General features: G+C 42.5%; 1 protein-coding gene across 1 annotated transcript in view; it reads left to right on the forward strand.

Annotated features, from left to right (window-relative positions):
* LRRC74A (leucine rich repeat containing 74A) overlaps positions 1–23,833 on the forward strand; it is a 41,582-nt gene that overhangs the window by 14,242 nt on the left and 3,507 nt on the right. Inside the window, exons 5-11 of the mRNA XM_049897539.1 lie at positions 740–836; positions 11,907–11,956; positions 12,335–12,416; positions 18,029–18,114; positions 18,591–18,785; positions 20,678–20,773; positions 22,855–23,001. Coding sequence (XP_049753496.1) covers positions 740–836; positions 11,907–11,956; positions 12,335–12,416; positions 18,029–18,114; positions 18,591–18,785; positions 20,678–20,773; positions 22,855–23,001 — 753 coding nt within the window. The remainder of the gene's footprint in view (positions 1–739; positions 837–11,906; positions 11,957–12,334; positions 12,417–18,028; positions 18,115–18,590; positions 18,786–20,677; positions 20,774–22,854; positions 23,002–23,833) is intronic.

The raw sequence follows: 23,833 nt of genomic DNA on the forward strand, positions 1-23,833 counted from the left end.
TGCTAGTACAGAAGTACTAGGTTGCCATAAGTAGGAACTGACTTGATGGCAACTGATTTAAGGCATTCTTGGGTGGCACAAACGGTTAAGCACTCAGCTACTAAGTGAAAGGTTGGCAGTTCAAATCCACCCAGAGGCACCTTGAAAGAAAGGCCTGGTGATTGAGGTTGTGCAAAGAACAGGAAGAAGGGAAGCCAGAAACCAGCTTCCAAACCCACATCTTCTGCTGCCACAGTGAGACCCTTGGGCTGGTCTGTTTTCCCTGAAGTTGGCTTCAATGACTTCCCACTTGCCTAATTTAACCCTGGTACTTAAAAAACAAACAAACAAAAACCAGTTGCCAGAGAGTTGATTCCAACTCATGACAACCCAATATGGTTCAGAGTAGTACTGCCCTTCATAGGATTTTCGATAGCTATGTTCTTTGCACAGCCTCAATCCTTCTAATCCTTACCTCCTGGGCCCCCTACCCACCCCAACCCTACTCCCTTGGTGCAAACCAAAACCTGTTGCTCCCAGCAACTCTATAGGACAGAGTAGAACTGCTCCATAGGATTTCCAAGGAGCAGCTGGTGGATTTGAACTGCCAACCTTTTGGTTAGCAGCCGAGCTCTTAACCATTGTGCCACCAGGGCTCCTCCCTTGGTGCAGACCTCGAGTAACTTCACGCTGACATTGTTTATTAATGAGGGCCCTTCGGAAGGGTTTTTACATACTTAAGTGTTTTGTTGCCTTTTAGAATATTTCCGAGAATGATCTTGGTTTGGAAGGGGCTGGAATCCTTTCAGGCTTTCTCCAGAGAAATATCTCTTCACTCTGGAATATTCAGCTTTCAGGTGAGCCCATGGAATGAGGAGGGAGAGAACATTTGGGAATCAGAGAGAGAGGAATGAGAGGAGCTGAGAAGATGCAGGGTCTGATTGAATTAGACCAGGTCCTTTCGGTTTCAGAGACCAGAACACTGTGTCTACACCCTGTGAAAGCCTTCCAGTCCTCCTTCTTCCCACTCCACAGCCACACCTGGCTTCTCCACTGTCTTCAACATTCACTTCTGTCTCACTCTGCACACAGGCTTCCCTCTTGAAATGCAGCTTGGAATTCTCCATCCTCAGATACCTGTATGGCTTATTTATTCACATATCCTCTCAGATGGCATCTCCTTAGGGAGGACTTCCCCAATCACCCTATTGAAATACCACCTTCTGTCACTATCACTCCTTCTCCTGTTTCCCTGCTTGATGTTTCTTCATAGCATTTATTACTACCTAGCCTTCTATTATATACTTGTTTTAAATCAGTTAAAAAAAAAAAAAAGTCACTTGAGAATTCCAGTACCTATAGACCTGCCCTCACTCAGGTTTGGGGTTTGAATTCATACTATCCACAGCATCCTGGAACCCCTAAGCCAAGAAATTAACATGAAAAAGTATCCTGTGGCATGGAAGAGAAACAAACATAAAACCTCTTTGGAGGAACACACTTTCTACCCAGGTGCTAGGGATTCCCACAGATAAAGCCTTACTAAAGATGGGTTTGTAGTCCAAATTTGCAAAATGCACAAGGAAACAGAACATCACAAGAGCTGTCAAAGTCAGAAACTTCAGAAAATAGAACTATCAGATATAGACTATAAAGAAAGTAACCATATAATTTATCATTTGAACGAAGGAAGGGCATTATTAATTAACTGGAATTGTCCAAACAGACTAAGATGTAGTACACCCAACTGTAAAGTAGATTAATGACATTAATTAAAAAAAAAAAGAAAAAACATGAGAAAAGAACAAAACATCATTTTCAAAAGACCCCAAAAAACCAAATAGTACTTCTAGAAATGAAAAATATATACATAGTCATTGAAATTAAAATCTCAATAGGTAAGTTCAACAGCAAATTACTAGACATAGCTGAATTGATCGTGGATCCAAGTAAAATGAAGCTCTTGACAACTTTAATCAACGCCCATGGAAGTAGCAGTCAAGAAATCAAACAGCAAATTGCACTGGGCGAATCTGCTGCAAAAGACCTCTTTAAAGTGTTAAGCAAAGATGTCACTTTGAGGACTAATGTGCACCTGACCCAAGGCATGGTACTTTCAATCATCTGTTACGTATGGGAAAGCTGGACAATAAATAAAAAAAATAAGGAAGACCAAAGAAGAATTGACACCTTTGAATTATGGGGTTGGCAAAAACTATTGAATATACCATGGACTGCCAGAAGAACAAACAAATCTGTCTTGGAAGAAGTACAGTCAGAATGTCTCTTGGAAGCAAAGATGGGGAGACTCAGTCTCACATATTTTGGAGATGTTATTAGGAGGGACTAGTCCCTGGAGAAGGACATCATCCTTGGTAAAGTAATAGGGTCATTGAAAAGGATGAAGATCCTCAACGAGTTGGATTTACACAGTGGCTGCAACAATGGGCTCAAGCATAACAACAATTGTGAGGATGGCACAGGACTCAGCAGTGTTTCATTCCACTATACATAGGGTTGCTATGAGTCGGAACCAAACTGACAACACCTAACGACAACAAGCTGAACTGAAAATTAATAACCTGAAAGGATATTTTATCTGTCTTTGCAGCATAGAAAGATAAAGATATAGAGGATATAAAGATAGGATAATAGACATGGAAGAGAGAATGAGTAGACCCAAATATATCTAAAAGAAGTTCCAGAAAGAGAAGAGAATGTGTGAGAAGCAATATTTAAACATATACTGAGATATTTCCAGAATTGATGAATTCTCAGATACAGGAATTCTAGTGAGTCCTAAGCAAGGTAAATAAAATAAATCCACACCTGAATATGTCATAGCGAAAATACCTAAGACAAAGAGATATTAGAAGTATCTAGAGAGAATATACGGAATTAGAGTTTGTATATATTTTTAACATAAATGTTATTACATGTCAGGTGTTATTCTCCAGTTTTCCTTTTTTTTACTCTAAATATATCTTGGATTTCTTTCCGTGACAAAACAAATAGGTTTATCTCGTTCTTTTGAACTTCTGGGTAGTATTCCATGGTTGGATGCAGCATAGTTTATTTGGGAGGAGAGCATTTAGGTCATTTCCAATTTTTCAATCTTTCAAATAATAATTCCAAGAACTCTGTTGTGCATATATCTTTTGGGCACATGTTCTAGTATGTCTAGAAAGATACCCAGGAGCAAAATTACTGAATATAAAGATACACCCAGTTTTGTGAAGTTAAAAATTAATTTCCAACTATTGGTCTCTACTCATCTGGAGCAAAAGAGAATGAAGGAAACAAAGACTCAAAGAAGAAACTAGTCCACAGGACTTATGGCCCACATGAACCATGGACTCTTCTAGCCAGAGATCAGAAGAACTAGATGGTGCCAGGCAACCATTACCAACCGTTCTGACCAGGGACACAACAGAAGGTTGCTGATAGAATGGGAGAAAAATGTAGACAAAATTCAAATTCCTAAAAAAAAAAAAAAAAAAAAACCCTAAGATAACCTTTGAACTTGGAACTGAAGCTATTCCTGGAGGTCACCTTTCAGCCAAATAATTGGCTTATAAAATAAACAATATCACCTGTGAGTAATGTGTCTCTTAAAACAATCAACTACATGAGACCAAATGGTCAACATTTACCCAAAAGCAAAAATGAGAAGGCAAGGAAGGGCAGAGAAGCTAGATCAATGGAAACGGAACAAACAGAATGAAAATAATAAGAATGCTGATACGTTGTGAAAATTGTAATTAATGTCACAGAACGATCTGTATAAAAATTTTTAAATGGGGACCTAACTTGCTGTGTAAACTTTCACCTAAAACACAATTAAATGTTTAAAAAAATTAATTTCCAAATTTCCTTTTAAGAAGACTGCTGTAGGCTGTCGAGTTGATTCTGACTCATAACAACTCTATAGGACAGAGTAGAACTGCCTCATAGGACTTCCTAGTCTGTAATTTTTATGGGAGCAGATCACCAGGTCTTTTCTCCCTCAGAGTGATCTTTCTGTTAGCAGCTGAGTGCTTAACCACTGTGCTACCAGGGCTCCTTAAGAAGATTGTACCAGGGAGCCAAGACGGTGGAATAGACAGACGCTTCTGGCAAGTCCTCTTTACAACAAAGACCCGAAAAAACAAGTGAAATGAGTACATTTGTGACAAGCTCATAGCCCTGAGCTTCAAAGGCAAGTTTAGAAAACGAACTGAGGGGTAGGGGAAGGAAAAGACCGTTCAGAAGCGGAGAGGAATTACCAGACCTGAATCATGGGGAGCCCTCAGGCACCATTCCCGGAGTGGGGGCGGGCTGGTACTAGCATTTGGCCGCAGTTTCCTCACAGAGAAGCAGCCAGCCACACAGCCTACTCACACCTCCAGAACCTGAGAAGAAAGGCGCTTTCGGCAAAAGCTAAGTACTTGCGTATATTTTACCCTGCCCCCTTGCCCCCAAGCCAGCTTCAGCGGCTGAATTCCCTGGGCCTCAGATAGACACTGTTGAGCACCTAAAGCCATCCTCCCAGCCTTGGGGAAGGAAAAAAATTGCAATTTGGGGAAAAGATAATTCAGGAAAATAGGCCCTTGTTGGCAGGCTCCAACCGTTTCAGCTGTGAGGTGGAGAGGTGGGTGTTTGGTGTTTGACATTGCTTTGCCTATTAAACAAGGTCCTCACCTACCCACATCAGGGACCTAAGGACTGGTAGCTCCACTCAGGTCACCCAGCCACCCGTAACAGGGGTCCAAAGATAACTGGTAGGTCCCAGTCCTTACAACCAAAAACTTTGGGTGCCCATGGTCCGTCTGCAGAACCCACCCACCTGCATGCTCTAGGGAACAGGGACGCTCTTTCCTCAGAGACACTCGGGGGTCGGTTCTCAGCTCCCTGCCTTGTTCAGAGCGTGACCCCCTGCTGCAATCAGATACCAGTATATACGCCAACCACCCCTGCCCCTCTTAGACTGTAGGACAGAGCTTGTACCACACACTTGATGATCAGCTACCTGGAAACCTGAGCTGAATTCATACAAGAAAACTGAATGGTCTCCTAAACTGATGTACCTGATAACAGCTCTAGCCATCTGGGGACAGGACGTCAGAGCTCCAAAGGTGAAAATAATCAAGCTAGCTCACTCAAGAAACCCATAGGGGTATACCAAAACAAAACAAAGGAAGAAGCTATGACCCAGTAAGCAAGCATAAACTAATACAATAACTTATAAATGGCTTGGAGACAACAGTCAATATCAAGTCACATAAAGAAACAGACCACGATCACCTCAAAAGGCTCTCAAAACAAAGAACCCAGGATCTTCTAGATGAAAGAGCATTCTTGGAATTACCAGAGCCAGAATACAAAAGTTTAATATCCAGAACCCTTCAAGACATCAGGAAGGAAATGAGGCAATATGCAGAACAAGCCAAGGAACACACAAATAAAGCAACTGAAGAAATTAGAAAGATTATTCAGGAACATAAAGAAAAGTTTAATGAGTTGGAAAAATCCATAGACAGACAGCAATCAGAAATTCAGAAGATTAACAATAAAATTCAAAGGAGAAGAATTGAGCAAGTAGAAGCTAGAATTTCTGAACTCAAAGATAAGTCACTTGGCACTAATATATCTGAAGAAAAATCAGATAAAAGAATTTTAAAAAATGAAGAAAAGTTAAGAATTATGTGGGACTCTATCAAGAGAAATAACCTACGAGTGATTGGAGTACCAGAATAGGGAGGGATAACAGAAAATACAGAGAGAATTGTTGAAGATTTGTTGGCAGAAAACTTCCCTGATATTGTGAAAGATGAGAAGATATCTATCCAAGAGGCTCATCGAACTCCACATAAGGTAGATCTGCAAAGAAAGTCACCAAGACAAAATCAAGCTTGCCAAAACCGAAGATAAAGTGAGAATTATAACAGCAGCGAGGGATAAACGAAAAGTCACCTACAAAGGAGAGCCAATAAGAATAAGCTTGGACTACTTGGCAGAAACCACACAGCCAAGAAGACAATGGGATGACATATTTAAAAAATTGAAGGAAAAAAATCACCTGCCAAGAATCATATATCCAGCAAAACTGTCTCTTAAATATGAAGGTTAAATGAAGATATTTCCAGATAAACTCAAGTTTAGGGAATTTGTAAAAACCAAACCAAAACTACAAGAAATACTAAAGGGAGTTCTTTGGTTAGAAAATCAATAATATCAGGTATCAATCCAAGATGAGAACACTGGGCAGAGCAACCAGAAGTCAATCCAGACAGGGAAATCCAAAAAAACAAAGCAAGATTATTTAAAAAAAAAAAAAAAGCTCAAAACAGGGTAACAGCAATGTTATTATATAAAAGAAGACAACATTAAAATAATAAAGAGGGACTAAGAAATGTAATCATACACCTTCCATATGGAGAGGAAGATACGGCGATACAAAGAAATAAAAGTTAGGTTTAAATTTAGAAAAATATGGGTAAATAATAAGGTAACCACAATGGAGACAAATTATCCTGCTCATAAGAGAAAAATACAGACTCAGCAGAAACAAAATCAACAACAACAAATAAGAGGAAAGGACAACGTATAAAGATAATCTACTCAGCACATAAAATTAAGTGGGAAAAAGAAACTGTCAACAACACACAAAAAAAGACATCAAAATCATAGCACTAAATTCATACTGATCCATAATTCCCCTGCATGTAAATGGACTAAATGCACCAATAAAGAGACAGAGTGGCAGAATGGTTTAAAAAACAAGATCCATCTATATGCTGTCTACAAGAGACACACCTTAGACACACAAACAAACTAAAACTCAAAGGATGGAAAAAAATATATCGAGCAAACAACAATCAAAAAAGAGCAGGAGTGGCAATATTAATTTTGGACAAAATAGACTTTAAAGTTAAATCCATCAGAAAGGATAAGGAAGGACACTACATAATGATTAAAGGGACAATACACCAAGAAGATATAACCATATTAAATATTTATGCAGCCAATGACAGGGCTGCAAGATACATAAACTCTATCAGCATTGAAAAGTGAGATAGACAGTTCCACAATAATAGTAGGAGACTTCAACACACCACTTTCGGTGAAGGACGGGACATCCAGAAAGAAGCTCAATAAAGACACAGAAGATCTAAATGTCACAATCAACCAACTTGACCTCATAAACATATACAGAACACTCTACCCAACAGCAACCAAGTGCTGTTCTTTTCTAGTGCACATGGAACATTCTCTAGAATAGACCACATGTTAGGTCATAAAGCAAGCCTTAGCAGAATCCAAAACACTGAAATATTACAAAGCATCTTCTCTGACCATAAGGCCATAAAAGTGGAAATCAATAACAGGAAAAGCAGGGAAAAGAAATCAAACAGTTTGAAACTGAACAATACCCTGCTCAAAAAAGACTGGATTATAGAAGACATTAAGAATGGAATAAAAAAATTCAGAGAATCCAACGAGAATGAAAACACTTCCTATCAGAACCTTTGGGACACAGCAAAAGCAGTGCTCAGAGGCCAATTTATATCAATAAGAATAAATGCACACATACAAAAAGAAAAAAGGGTCAAAATCAAATAATTATCCTTACAACTTGGACAAATAGAAAGAGAGCAACAAAAGAAACCCACAGGCACCAGAAGAAAACAAATAATAAAAATTAGAGCTGAATTAAATGAAATAGAAAACAGAAAAACAATTGAAAGAATTAACAAGACCAAAAGCTGGTTTTTTGAAAAAATCAACAAAATTGATAAGCCACTGGCCAAACCAACAAAAGAAAAACAGGAAAGGAAGCAAATAACCCGAATAAGAAATGAGATGGGCGATGTTACAACAGACCCAACTGAAATTAAAACCATCATATCAGATTACTGTGAGAAATTGTACTCTAACAAATTTGAAAACTTAGAAGAAATGGATGAATTCCTAGAAACACACCACCTACCTAAACTAACACAAACAGAGGTAGAACAACTAAATAGACCCATAACAAAAGAAGAGATTGAAAAGGTAATCAAAAAACTCCCAACAACAACAAAAAAATCCCTGGTCCGGAGGGGTTCACTGCAGAGTTCTACCAAACTTTCAGAGAAGAGTTAACACCACTACTACTAAAGGTATTTCAGAGCACAGAAAAGGAAAGAATACTACCAAACTCATTCTATGAAGCCACCATATCCCTGATACCAAAACCAGGTAAAGACACCACAAGAAAAGAAAATTATAGATCTATATCCCTCATGAATGTAGATGCAAAAATCCTCAACAAAATTCTAGCCAATAGAATTCAACAACATATCAAAAAAATAATTCACCATGACCAAGTGGGATTCATACCAGGTATGCGGGGATGGTTCAACATTAGAAAAACAATTAATGTAATCCACCACATAAATAAAACAAAAGACAAGAATCACATGATTTTATCAATTGATGCAGAAAAGTCATTTGACAAAGTTCAACACCCATTCATGATAAAAACTCTCAGCAAAACAGGAATAGAAGGAAAATTCCTCAACATAATAAAGGGCATTTATACAAAGCCAACAGCCAACATCACCCTAAATGGAGAGAGCCTGAAAGCATTCCCACTGAGATCGGGAACCAGACAAGGATGCCCTTTATCACTGCTCTTATTCAACATTGTGTTGGAGGTCCTAGTCAGAGCAATTAGGTTAGATAAAGAAATAAAGGGCATCCAGATTGGCAAGGAAGAAGTAAAAGTATCTCTATTTGCAGATGGCATGATCTTATACACAGAAAACCCTAAGAAATCCTCCAGAAAACTACTGAAACTAATAGAAGAGTTCAGCAGAGTATCGGGATACAAGATAAACATACAAAAATCAGTTGGATTCCTCTACACCGACAAAAAGAACTTCGAAGAGGAAATCACCAAACCAATGCCATTTACAGTAGCCCCCAAGGAGATAAAATACTTAGGAATAAATCTTACCAGAGATGTAAAAGACTTATACAAAGAAAACTACAGTACACTTCTGCAAGAAACCAAGAGACTTACATAAGTGGAAAAACGTACCTTGCTCATGGATAGGAAGACTTAACATTGTAAAAATGTCTGTTCTACCAAAAGTGATCTATACATTTAATGCAATTCCAATCCAAATCTCAATGACATTCTTTAACGAGATGGAGAAACAAATCACCAACTTCTCTATTTCTTTAAGTCTTTGTTATGTTCAATATAGGTTTCGCATATTGCATATTAGGTTAATTCTAGGTCTTTTAACATTTTATTCTTACGTGAATGGAATATTTTTCTATTGCATTTTCTAACTGGTTATAACTGGTATGTCTGAAAGGTATTAATTTTTGTACATTGATCCTTTATCTAGCCACTTATTGAATTACCTTATTAGTGCTAACATTTTGTAGTTAATTCTCTTGTATTATTTATGTAGGTTATGATGTCTGCAGACAATGAGAGAGTGTTGCTCTTCTCTTCTAATATTTATAACTCCTAATGACTGATTTTAGTTGCATTAGCTAAGACTTCTAACATAATGTTGACATAATGCTAACAGCTCTTTGTAAAAATACAAATTACCCAGCCCTATCCCAGCTGCAGAACCAGAATCTTTAGGGGGGGGAAATCTGGGAATCTGTACCTTGTCAAACTTCCCAGATGATTCTCGTATAGCCAGCCCTGCACTATTTGTAACCACTGCTGTAAGCACAATAATTTGAATAACTTATCTCATTTTGTGCATTGACTAACTTATTATCTCATTGTAACTGCACTGGTACCAGACACAGCCAAAGAAGTATTTGTGTTTTCATAGATGAATCTATTTATTTATTCATTCATTCACTCAGCAAGCATTTATCGAGCGCCTTTTTGTCATGTGCCAAGTGCTGTTTAGGTGCTAGAGATACAAAGATCGTTAAGCAATGGTCTCTGTTCTCACAGAGCTAGTGGCATGTGGGAAAGATTTGGCAAAGGTCTGCTGGTCTGTTATCAGGTTAACTGCGTTTTTAACCATTGCCCTTTCCTTTCTGCCTTTTAAGAAACCACCATTTAAAAGAAAGCCTCCAACCCACCACCACCGCCACCACCCAGTAAAGCTAGATTTTCAAATACAATGCCTTAATTTGAAAGTATTATAAAAATTACCTGGGTAAAGGTGGATCTCTTGAACTCTAGAGCAACTTGCAAAAACCCCTCAGGTAAAGATAAATGAATGAGTTTTGATTTCATTTTCCCTGAGAACTTCTACAGTTTGCTCTTTTCAGGGTTCAGAGAAGAAATTTGAGGACAAGGCTCTGTCATTTATTACCCAGAAATCACCATTCCTTTAGACTGCTTAGCAGGGAGCAAGACTGGCAGGAAGGTGAAGGCAGTGAGGCACTTGCCTCGGTTCAGAATGTAAGGGGGTGCTGGATAACTCAGTAATTAAGATAAGTGATATCTTAATGTAATATATTTAAAATCAAAATTAATGTAAAAATACATGATGAATGGCCAATAAGCACATGAAAAGATGCTCCACGTCATTAGTCATTAGGGAAATGCAAATCAAAATCACAATGAAATACTACTTCATACCCACTAGGATGGCTATGATCAGAAAAACAGAAAATAATAAGTATTGGCAAGAACCATTGTCCACTGCTGTTGGGCTTGTAAAATGGTGCAACCGCGATGGAAAACAGTTTGGCAGTCCTGAAAGAGTTAAACTACCTTAAACCCGTTACCATCCAGTCGATTCCAACACACAGCAACTACCTCATGACCCAGCAATTTCACTCCCAGCAATTCCAAAAGCAGGGATGCAAACAGAGACTTGTACCCCAGTGTCCACTGCAGCATTAATGACAATAGCCAAAAGGTAAAAGAAAAACCAATTGTCCATCAACAGATGAATGGATAAATAAAATGTGTTATACCCATTCAATGAAACATTATTCGACTATAAAGAGAAATAAAGTTCTGATGCATGCTATGACATGGATGAACCTTGAAAACATTATACTGAATGAAAAAAGTCAGACAAAGGACGAATATTACATAAAATATTCAGAATAGGCAAATACATGGAGACCAAAGTTTATGAGTGATTAGCTGGGTGAGGGAAGCGGAAGGGGGCGGTATTACTTAAGCAATAGAGAGCTTTCGGTAATGGCGATGAAAAAATTTGGAAACAGTGTGATTGTCGTACAAGATGATGAATTGTCATACAGGATGTTCAATGAATCATTGGACTGCACGTGTAAGAATGGTTGAGATGTTTTGATTCATTTATTTCACCACAATAAAAATTTTTTAAAACTTAAAAAAAAATCATGATGAACAAAATACCAAAAATTTAAATAAAAACAGAATCTGAGAGGAATAAGATTGGGGTAAAGTGAGCAAGACCTACTTAGGCAAGTTGCAGGGTCAGATTCTGTCTTTATTTCAAATTGTGTTTATCCGAGTTTTTACATTATTTTTTATTTTTAATAATGCTGCATTAAAAAATTCTTTATCTGGACTACTGAGTTTTGGCATTCCTTAAATTTTACACCCATGGCAAGGGCCTTCCTCTCCTCACCCTAGTCCTGGCCCTGCTGCTGCGATGTTGTATTAGCATTTTCTATAATGGTACAGACTTTAGGCACTAGGCTAGGAGTTGGTGCTGCCATGTATGCCAAGGGTACAATGTACCAGCTCCTCGAACTTCCTGGGCAGTCCTGACAGAGACAGAAGAGAAATTAAAGGAGATGGTAAATTGTTGTCTTTTTTCTCCTGGTTTCTCTGTGACCATGAAACATTTGCTTTGAACGCTTGCCACTGTTTTCTCATCTGATTGTTCCAAGGGAAGAGACTGGCAGGGCTGGATCCGGGTGGGGAAGGGGAGCCTAGTCTGGAGTGCATTGCTAATATACCTCCCTCGCTGCAGGAAATAACTTCAAAGAAGAATCCGCAGTATTGTTCTGCCAAGCCATGTCGGTAAGAAGCCAGGGGCGCAGCCGAGTCCAATGGGAAGATCCCTGGGAGACCTGGGGTGGAGGTCCTGGTGGCTGTGTGGGCACAGTGAAGTGTGGCCACTGGCATGGTTCAGGGGAGCTGGTAAGTGTTTGGATCTGCTGTTCCTTGCAAAAGCCACAGTAAGTGGTGGGCCTGTTCAGATGGAACTAAATTCGCCCAGCGGCCATCAACAGTTGAATAAATAATGAATAAGAAAAATAATGGGAAATTGCCTTCAGTCTTAGCACCCTAGCTCATATAACTTTTGGTATATGGGAGCCCTTCATCGTGCTGCCTGAGATAAGTGAGATGTTTGCAGACAGAAGAGAAAAACAATCTCCCTTACCACTGTTTCTTCAGTCCAATTATCGAATTAAGAAACTGGACCTGAGTCACAATCAGTTCTCTGATAAGGGAGGAGAACAGCTGGGACAGATGCTGGGTAAGTCTCCCCCACAGAGAGCAGGCCAGCAGATGGGAGGGACTTGGGGAGGATCCCTTGTCAGAGCTCCTGCTGCTGCTTCTTTTCCTTCTTCTTTTATTATTGGATGTTCAGATTATAAAAGTTATGGGAACTGCACCCAAGATACATTTTAAATGGATTCAGCACCGGATGTGGGAAGTTAAACTTTAAAATGATGAGAAGAACATACAGAGAAATAACCAGGACTAACTCAGGAAGGCTCAGGATTATTAAACGCAGCACAAAACCAAAAACCCACGGCCATCGTGTCAATTCTGACTCATGGCGACCCCATGTGCTACAGAGTAGAACCAGTCCATGGGGAACCAGTCCATGGGGTTTCCTTGACTCTCCCTGAGTGGCATAAATGGTTAAGTGCTCAACTACTAGCCCAAACGTTGGTGGTTTGAACCCACTCAGAGGCTCTTCGGAAGGCCTGGTGATCTCCTTCCAAAAGGTCACAGCCTTGAAAACCCTATGGAGCACAGTTCTACTCTGCACACAGGGGCTGCTATGAATAGAAACTGACTTGATGACAACTGTTGAAGTGCACAACAAACTTTATGGAAGCTAATTGCCAGGACTTTCTTCCAAGGCACCGCTAGGTGGGTTCAAATTGCAAACCTTTAGGTTAATAGTGGAAGGCAAATGGTTTGTGCTACCCAGGAACCTTAAATGTGGCACAGCAAGCATAAACTATAACAAAAATGATTCCTATATTTGACAACAATAAATTTTAAATTTACGTATGATAAAAGACACCATGGACAAGGTTAAAAGGTACACAACAGTCAGGGAGAAGATATTTGCACCATTTGTAGGACTTAAAAGACTAGGGTTCAAAATACTGGTTTAAAAAATCCTATAGATCAATTAGACAATGCTAAGTACCCCAATAGTCAAATCATACTGATAGCAAAAGAAGACACCCAAATGCCCAGCCTCTTTAGTAATTGAGAAATGTAAACTAAAGGAAGATTCCCCTTACCTACTAAAGCTGCAGAAATCTTAACGCCAGTGAATATCAAACACTGTGGGCGCTGTGAAGAAATAAGAATATTCACAAGCTTCTAGGGAAAGGCACTTTGGAGAGCAACTTGACAGTATTTAGTAAAATTGAAAATACATGTATCCTATGATCCTGCAGTTTTCCTTCACATGCCTCAGAGAAGTTGTCAGCCATACACAGAGTGATATGCAGAAAGGTTCCTTGCAGCACTGCTATAAAAGATTTTCAAAAAGGTAGAAACAAGTGTTCTTTCCTAAAGAAATGAGGGGAATGCTATGAGCCGGTAGGAGGGCTCTTGTTAGGTGCCGTAGAGTTGGCCCCGGACTCATGGCAACCTCGTGCACAACAAAACGAATTGCTGCCTGGTGCTCTGCCATCCCCACGATTGGTTGCAGGTTGGAGCGTTGTGATGCATACGGTTTTCATTGGCTGATTTTTGGAAACCGATCAGCAGGGCTTTCTTCCTAGCCCATCTTAGTCTGAAAGCTCCACTAAAACCTGTTCAGCATCACAGCAACACGCAAGCCTTCACTGATAGATGGGTGGTGGCCGCAAATGAGGTGCACTGGCCAGCAAGCAAACCCAGATCTCCCACGTGGGAGGCAAGAACTCTAGCACTGAACCACCAGAGCTAATTTAGACAGGATAGTGTAGGAAAACCCCACACGGAAGGTGGCTCTTCGCTGAGACTTGGAGAACAAAAAGGAAACAACCACGCTGAATTCTAGAGTCAAAGCATTCCAAGTGGAAAGAGCAGAGCTTAGCAAGTTTGAGAAACATGGGGGACAGACAGTGTGGCTACAGCAGAGTGGACAGGGAGGATACAAGAGGGGGATGCGGTCACGGAGGGGCCTGGGATTGTGTCAGGCTTCATGGGCCATGGCAGGAACAGAGTTTGGATTTTATTATTCATGTGTCAGAAGTCATTGGAGGATGTTAGGTGGGAGGGGTCATGTGGCTTGATTTGCATTCTAGAAGGACTACTCTGTCTGCTGTATGAAGAATGCGCCGAAAGACAAGAATTGAAGAAGGGAGACAGATTCAGAGGCTATTGTGGAAGTTCAGGCAAGACATGATAATAGCTTAGACTAAAGGTGGAGGTGGTGATAGAAAGAGTGGGTGAATTTAGAGGTAAGTCTAAAAGGACTTGCTGATGTGAAGAATGAGAGAAAGGGAAAAATAAAGATTGACTCATGGCTATTTTGCTTCAGCTACTAGTTGGGTGGTGGTATCTTTTACTTAAATGGGGAAAACTCAGGTAACAGGTACAGAGGGACAGGAGTTATAAATCAAGGTCTCCATTTTGGCCATGTAATGACTGTGATGCCCATTTGACACCCATATGGAAATGTCAGGTAGATAGCTTGCTACATGAGTTTAGATCTGGCAAAGAGGTCTGGACTAGAGACACAAGTTTGGGAGTCCTAGGCATACAGAAGTATTTAAAACCATGGAACAAGATGAGGTCATTTAGACACAGAGCTGAGTGAGTAGCCATAGCACCAAACCCTGGGTCACTCCAACATTTTTAGGGCTCACAGAAGAGAAGGAGAAGCCTGAGGAGTAGGAGGAAAACCAGGAAAGTGAGGTATCAAAGAAGTACTTCAAGGCAGAGAATGTGACCAGCTGTGTCAAATGCTACTTAGGGGTCAGATGAGGACAGAAAAGTGGCCTCAGGATTTGGCAACATGGAGATCACTGATGACCTTGACAAGCAGTATTTTAGGGAAGTAGATGAGCGTGGAAATCCACCTGGAGTTGGTTAAGTTGAAAATAGGATGCAAAGATGTGGACTCAGCAACATAGGCAAGTCTTTCCAGAAGTCTCGCTAAGAGGGCTGGAACAGAAAGATGAGGGGGTGATAGCAGAGTACCATCGAGTACAGGGAGGGATTTTAAGTGTGAAGATGCTAATATGAAAAAAAAAAATCAATGAAAGAAGAAGAAACTGATGATGCAGAAGAGAGAGAAGGTCACTGAGGACAAGAGCAAAGTCCATGAAAAGACTGGAGGCAACGGTGTCCAGAACCAGATGGAGGGGTGCCCTTGGAGAGCAGGCGGGACAGTACATTCACTGGAAGAGTAGGAGGCCAAGAGTGGGTACAGGTGCAGGTAGGTTGGTAGATTCCTTGTTGGAAAGCCAAGGACCCTCCCATTGTACTGCTGCTATTCTCACAGTGAAATGCAAGGTAAGATCCTTAGCTGAGAGTGGGGTGGAGGTTGACAGATTTGAGGGGAGAGAAGTTATAAAAGAGCATTTAGGAGCGAAGGAGCAAATGCACTAAGGAAAATATAGAAGAATTACTGGGCGGTTTGAGTCTCCACTTGAAAACTGAGGTCATAAATGTAAACTGAGATAGAGCACATTCTATTTTAATGTGGTTATATAACCCTTGGAAACCCTGGTGGCATAGTGGTTAAGTGCTGTGGCTGCCAATCAAAAGGCTGGCAGTTCGAATCCACCAGCCACTCCTTAGAAACTCTATGGGGCAGTTCTACTCTGTCCTATAGGGTCGCTATCAGTCAGAATCGCCTCGACGGCAATGGGCTTGGCTTGGGCTTGGCATATAACCCTACTATACATGCTTATACATGCAGCTTTTAGAAATATTTTTATTATTATTAAAGCTGCTATTTATTGATTACCATGACAGGCAGGGGTCCCTGGATGGGGCAACAGGCTAATGTATTTGGCTGCTAACCAAAATGTTGGAGGTTCAAGTCCACCCATAGGCACCTCAGAAGAAAGGCCTGGTGATCTACTTCTGCAAAATCAGCCACTAAGAACCCTATGGAGCGCAGTTCTACTCTGAGGCACATGGGGTCGCCGTGAGTTGGAACTGACTCACTGGCCGCTGGTATCGGTAGGACGGTACATGACAAGCACCATTATAGACGATTTTACATCGGTCTTCACAAAAGCCCTATACAGGTTAATATCACCATCTTAAAGACCAGGAAGTAAGGGGAGGATAAGTAACCTCCGAGGGCATCAGCTAGAAAGTAGTGAGATGAGAATTAAAAGTTAAATTTTATGGCCATTTACTAAAAGATGCAAGTGTGAAAGGTATAACTTAAGTGAGGTGATTGGCAGAGAAGACGAAATACGGGTAAATGGCGGGGGGAGGGAAGGAAGTAGGAAGGGGTTGGAGGGATAGAGAAGACAGAAGAAAGTTTGTTCAAAATGAATATAAGATGTTGTGCACTTTACTATAAGTACATCCTGGTGGGTGAAAAAGAAACAAGATCCTGGGTACACCATACACTGTAAATAAAATGAAATGAAACAAAATAAATAGAATACATTTCTCCCCGACCTGAGGCCTGAAGGCGAGTCCTCCCATTCAGTAATGGCTCAAAGGTGCCTTAGCCTCTCCTTCCAAGGATGTCCTCAGCATAATAGCTCGCCCTCAGATAAAAGTAACAATGAGCGTCTGGTGGATTTGAACTGCCGACCTTTTTTGGTTAGCTGCTGAATGCATAAGCAGTGCACCAGCAGGGCTCCATGTTTTACATGCTTAGCCCTTAAACCAGTTACCAGCCATCCCATTCCAGCTCATGGTGATCCCGTGTGTATCAGTAGAACTGTGCTCTGTAGGGTTTTCAATGGCTAATTTTACAGAACTGGATCATCAGGACTTTCTTCTAAGGCATCTCTTGGGTGGACTCGAACCTCCAGTTTTTCAGTCAGCAGCCTACAGCAGCACAGTTCTACTCTGACACACATGGGATTGTCATGAGTCAGAGCTGATGCAACAGCAACTGGAGAAAAAAAGTACAACTTACCCCTTCCTCTGGGAGTCACAAATGCTCCTTTTATAAGTGACGCTGTGGTAAATACCTACAGGCGTGGAGCACTTCCCATATTCCACATTGTCTCCTTCAAGTGCGGTCTCAGAGGTGATACTGATGGATGATAGGGCATGCGCATTTTTTTTTTTCCCCTGTCCCCTCCTGCCTTCTAGTCCTTGCCCCTGGGCTGGTGTGCCCCTTTAGTCTTGTTTTGTTTTACGGGCCTGTCTAATCTTGGCTAAAGGGTGAACCTCAGGAGTGACTTCATTACTGAGCTAAAAGGGTGTCCAGGGGCCATACTCTTGGGGTTTCTCCCATCTCTCTCAGGCCAGTAAGTCTGGTCTTTTTTTGTGAGTTAAAATTTTGTTCTACGTTTTTCTCCAGCTCTGTCCAGGACCCTCGATTGTGATCCCCGTCAGAGCAGTCAGTTGTGGTAGCCGGGCGCCATCCAGTTGTACTGGACTCAGTCTGGTGGAGGCCATGGTAGTTGTGGTCCATTATTCCAGGGCACGCACATTTTAATGAGAAAATACCTGTGACCAGATATTTGCCAAACAGATTCTACCAATTTACTTGTCACCTGCAATATGAGTATTTTTACATCTTTGCCAGTGTTGGAGATCATCTAACACTTTTGTGTTTAAATTAATAACTGAGAAAAATAGTACCTCACTATTTTACTTTGCCTGATCATTGGGCAATCTTTGTCTCAATGTCATGGACTTCTGTGAACTCTGAGACTCGGTTCTTTGGGATGCAGGGGATGCTAAAATGACTCCCCCTCCTTACAGCCCTCAATGTAGGGCTTCAGGTGCTGGATCTGAGCTGGAATCACATCCGTACGCGGGGAGCTGTGGCCCTGTGCAACGGTCTCCGGGTAAGACGCCCTTTGGGAGTGAAGTTTTGAGCCCTGGTGAGGATGCCCAGGGCACCCCCATCCTCGTCATCCTGACTCTGCTCCTCATGGTCACCCTTGACGAGGGCATACTAAGCTCTTATCAATTGCTTTTCATATTGTTGCTCTCTCTTCCACGATTCCTGGATACACTTTATAGTTTAGTATAAATCCTACCCAAGTAAATTCACCCTGTGCGGCTGGGGAGGCATCTTTGGGGGCACCTCAAGAGGGCAGTTTGATTAGGGGGTAGGGAATGACCAACACACAAAGGAGTCCCTGTACTTGGGACTCTGAGCCCAACTGGGAGGGATCTGGAAAGATCTGGCCCACGTGCCTCTCCCAGGGACCACTGAGAGCCCAGTCAGGACGCAGGCAGGGGATAGAATCGGGGCCAGCGTGGGTGGAGGAGCCACATGCAACTCTGATGCTCGTACTGTTCTCCCCTCTCTCTGGAGGCTAATGTGACCCTGAAGACACTGGACCTCTCCATGAATGGATTTGGCAACGACGGGGCTCAGGCCATAGGGGAGGTCCTCAAACTCAACAACTCCCTGGCCTACCTAGATCTCAACAGCAATGACATTACCAATGATGGAGCTGCCAAGATCAGCAGAGGACTGGAGTCCAATGAAAGCCTCAAAGTTCTGAAAGTACAGTCTTTACCTAAGCTGGGAACAGGCCATTGAGTGTGCACGTGTGTGTGTGTGTGTGTGTGTGTGCGCGTGCGCTCGGTGGAGTGGAGACAGCAGGGTGATGGGGCTGGATATTGCAGACAGAATCCTCAGGAAAACCTATCTCGTCCTTTCTATACGCCTATATTCTTGACTCTCTGCTGTAAACTCTATGTCACCCTCGTCTGTCACCTGGTGCCCTGCTGTCATCTCCTAACCCGTCTTCCTTCCTTACATCTGGGCCACCTCCAGGGTCTTCTCCCTGCAGCCAGAGCATGCTTTGTGACCACAAAGCTGACCCCCCGCACCTCCCACCCCACGTTCCAGCTTAAAACTTCCCATGGCTTCCTGTTGCTCAAGTCCAATTCTCTGACCCCTGCATGCCTCTCTAGTCTCAGTTGACCCCATGCTCTCTGCTCTCCACACAAGGCCTCACTGGTCTTTCATCTCCTTCTTCCTACCAGGGGTCTTTGTCACGCTGCTTCCTCAGCCTGAGTGCTTTCTGTCCCTTCATTCCCTCCACTAGCTTTAATTACCTCTCTGCTTCGGAGCACGGCCCAAGCTGCTATTCCTCGGGAACCCCGTGGAATCCTCAGTCTAGGCTCTCTGCTATCAAGAACCACGCTCACTTCATTCACACAGAACTGACTGCACCTGCTAATGACACTCTCATTTGAGTGACTATTTGGTTCCTGTCTGAAACCTCCATAGTGTGAAAGCTTCATAAGAACAAAGATTGTGTTTGGTTTTGCTCGTTATTATACCACTGGCACTAGCATAGTGCTTTACGTATAAAAGATGCTCCAAAACCAAACCTGTTGCCATCAAGTCACTTCCGCCTCATAGAGACCCTATAGGACAGAGTAGAACTGACCCACAGGGTTTCCAAGGAGCTGGTAGTGGATTCAAACTGCTGACCTTTTGGTCAGCAGCCAGGCTCTTAACCAGCGTGCCACCAGGTCTCCATGAATATTTATTAAATGAATGTATGAATGCCTATTTCATTGTAAATTAATTTGCTTACAGATGCCAATTGATAATATGAAAGCTTCTGAGCAGTGGGAAAACAGGTGAAGGATGAGGTTTTCTGTTAAAAGTTCCCCTTTCTGGGGCTCCTACCATGAGCCAAGTGATTTGCCTCATTACTCATTGCCCAAACCTACAAAGTGGGCTCTATTAGCTCCATTTGTCCGATGAGAAAACTGAGGCTCTGTGACTTGCTCAGGTTACACCTGGCTTTCCACTGCAACTCCTTCTCCTTCGTGGTGGGGGTGTTACATGGGGACCACAGACAAGGGGTTCCTGGTGGAAGAAGAATGGGAGTTAGGAATCAGTGAAGATGAGCCAGCCATCAGAGAGGATGGCCACCTCAGAACTGGCAAGGTGACAGGAGGAAATCAGATTCGGGCTGGTGCACAGAGCATGCGCAGACCAGGAGAGCTGGGAGAGCCCCAGCCTGGGTAGAGTGGGGCCAGGTGTAACTCAGAGAAAAGAGACTGACATTTTTTTCTTGCTTGCCTGTCTCTCCCGCTCAAATGTAAGCTACCTAAGGGCCGGACCTTGTCATGACTGCTTGTGTCCCTCAGTGCTTAACCCAGTGGTGGGCACAGGACAGGCCCCCATTAATGTTTGTTGGATAAAAGAATGAGCAGTGAGATAGACAGGTGGCTGGGTGGACAGATGGATAGATGGATGAATGGATGGGTGGACAGATGAATGAACGAACAGACGGATGAGGAGATAAGTGCTTACAGAGAAGTCCGGGAGGAAGACAAAGATTATGGTTTGGTGGGAAAAAATAAAGCCACGACCTCAGCCAGCCTCTCCTGGCCCCATCTCAGCCTCCTCCTGTCTTATCCCTCCTCCCACAGCTTTTCCTGAACCCTCTGACAATGGAGGGGGCTGTTTTACTTATCACATCCATCAAGAGGAACCCTAAATCCAAGATGGAAGAGCTAGACATTTCTGTAAGTAATTAAATGGCAGTGGCTCACATCAGAGAGCGAGGCAGCTACCATGCCACTCTATGTCTGCCGTGCCAGCACCTCTACCCCCCACAGGCCCTCCCACACATGCTCCCTGAAAAAGTCACTCCTTTTGGTACAACTGTGCCTTCTCCAGGGGTCCATTCAGAGGGAGTAGCCATTTAGTTAATGACAGTGTGAAATAATTTATTACATCCTGGGATCCCAACACATGAACACCTTCTGAGAGTGGGCATGAGAAGAAAAATAAGGAGACACCAACTCGGAAGGCAGGAGAACCCCAAAAAAGATTTCATTTACAGTCAGCTTTGCTGATGGGTGGTCCTGGATCTCACAATTGTTCCAGAATCACAAAATTTTAGAATATGGGTATTAAAGAATATACATTCTTGTATTTTCATTTCATGACTTGGCCTATTGTACTCAGAGTAGTATTTGATGGTGAAAATGACTTAATGAAGGTGGAAAACCCAAGGAGGTGACTTCAGACTCCTGCCAGATACTCTTGGCACAATGAACCTGACTAATCTCAGAAGTGGTAGCTTGTATAACAATCATACCCTGTGCTTATCTACAATTTTTATACATTTTCCACGAAAGTGATTTTTTTATATGTCATCTCATTTGATCCTACTCTGAGAGGTGGGTCAAGTACTTTTCCTCATTTTTCCATTTCACATATGAGGAACCTGAAACAGAGAGGTTCGGTCATTTGACTAGGACCACACAGCAAGTGAGAAACACAACAAGGAGTAAACCCAGGGCTTCTACCTCGTACTGTAGGGTACTGGAGTTCTGTAAAGGTATGGTGTTAAAGCCTTTCTACGTGTTTTTACATACATGAATATGATGTTTTGTTAATACGATTTTAGTGCCTTGCAATATCAGTGATATTCTGAATACTTAAATTCAAGCTCCTTAGAACTGAACGGTGAGTAAAATTTGAATTTATATTTGCCACAGATTATAAAACATTACAAAAAGGACTTGCTTTTCTTTTTACCTTGTCCTCTAACCTCCTCCTCCTCGCCCCCACTCATGGGTCTTTCTCCTCTGAGACACTCTCCCCACCCTACTCCTACAGCTCTGACTTTGCACCCAGGATGCTACCTGGCCCCAACTCCACCCTGCCTCGGACAGGAGTCCAGATTTTGGTGGCATTTGCTTCTTTCCCTGCAGTGCAGGCTGGAAGGCACAGACCCAGGCACTGCCTTGGTGTGTTTGGGGAAGCTTTAGAAATGGTGCTGTTTCGGCACTAGATGGCACATAGAGCCATGAGCTGTGATCACATGCCACATAACAAGCCTACCAGAAGAAAGAGGTCTCAACTACCCTTTCCTTCCCTTTTGTCAACTCTGCTGCCATAACTCTAAACAGTGTGGGAATTCCTCCATTGTAGATGCTTCTAGAACTCTCTCTAGAATGTCTACGAAGGGGGTAGTTCTTGAACCCGTAAGTCTAGGTTTAATTTTTTGAAAAGCCAAAAGCTACCCAGAACCACATCAAAGGAACGAAGCGAGTTGATCGAGTTGGTTGAGCCAAGTTGGGCTGAACTCTTTCTTTCACAGGGCATGTTTTCTCCTGTGGCCTATAAGCCAGCTCTGAGGGCACTTCCAAAAGAGAGTTCCCAATTCGTCTTGAACCATGACGGGATTGTTGGAATAAAGGGTCTTCTTCCCAGGGCACCTGCTCAGAAGAAAAACACTCACGTAGATATGGACGTTTCAGAATATTTGTTTAAAGACCAGTTGCAACTCCATAGTTGTAACATATCTGTCACATATAGGCACTTACGGTCACCGTCTGGAAGCAGAGCTGAGCTGACAGTGTGTAACAAGCCACCAGCACTTGATTAAAACATCTGATCAAAATCATGAAAGAAACTGACAAGGCAAATCAGAAGCTCTGAAAAACCTAGAAGCAGCACAGCAGGACAAACAAGAAAGGACGACACACTCTGACTTTGGCTGGGGTGGAAGGGGGTGCCCGCTGGCCTAGGCAGGAAAATGGCACAAAGGCAAGGCCCACCCCCCGTGACGGGTCCCCTCTCCCCTCTCCCCCAGAATGTGCTGGTGTCTGAGCAGTTCGTGAAAATTCTGGATGGGGTATGTGCCCTTCACCCCCAGCTGGACGTGATCTACAAGTCAGTGCAAGGCCTCTCCAGCAAGAAAAACATCCTCTTGTGCACGAACCCCATGAAACTGATCCAGGTGAGCTTCGGCCTTCCTCTCAGACCCCTCGGGGAAAGCTGACCTTTAGCGCCAAATCTGCCACCCAGAGTGTCCCCTCCCCAAAGGATCTGTACTATCCTCTCTGCCAAGAAACATAGCAGTTCCCTGGACTGCAGACACAGAATGTTCCCTGTGGATTCCAGACTTCTTCACAGTGCTTCTCCACTCCCAGAGGAAGGGAAAAGCTGAGAGCTGTTGGAAGCGGGAGGGTCTGGAACAGGATGGAGTCTACTACCCAGGTTCCTCCACTTGCTAAATGTATGACCAACCGAGGGCAAGTCACTGAAGCACTCTGTACTTCAGTTTCTTCACCTGTAAAAAGGGGATCACAGTAGCATCCACCATAATAGGGTTGCTGTGAAAATTACATTAGGTAATGTATGCAAAGTGCTTAGAACCATGCCTGGTATATAATTTTTGTTATGTGTTAGGTGCTGTCAAGTAGATTCTGGCTCATAGCAACTCAATGTGACAGAGTAGAACTGCCCCATTGGGTTTCCTAGGCTGTACTCTTTACAGAAGCAGATTGCCAGTCTTTCCCCAGTGGAGCCACAAGGTGGGTTCAAACCACCAACCTTTCAGTTGGCAGCCAAGTGCTTAACCATTGCACTGCCAGGGCTCATAATAAGCACCCAATAAACTCCGACTCTTCCAACAGCTGGTGAGGATGCTTAGACACCCCTGTGGTGGTTTCAGTTAAAGAGGGACTCTCAAGTCCTTTATCTCTTGAGGTAACCTGGACTGGCTACAGTCTTTTGTTAGATTGTCTCTGGGAAGCACAGGAGGAAGACGTAACAGTGGAAATAAAAAA

Source organism: Elephas maximus, chromosome 10 (genome assembly GCF_024166365.1).
Source record: "Elephas maximus indicus isolate mEleMax1 chromosome 10, mEleMax1 primary haplotype, whole genome shotgun sequence".
In the NCBI taxonomy this organism is placed as follows: domain Eukaryota; kingdom Metazoa; phylum Chordata; class Mammalia; order Proboscidea; family Elephantidae; genus Elephas; species Elephas maximus.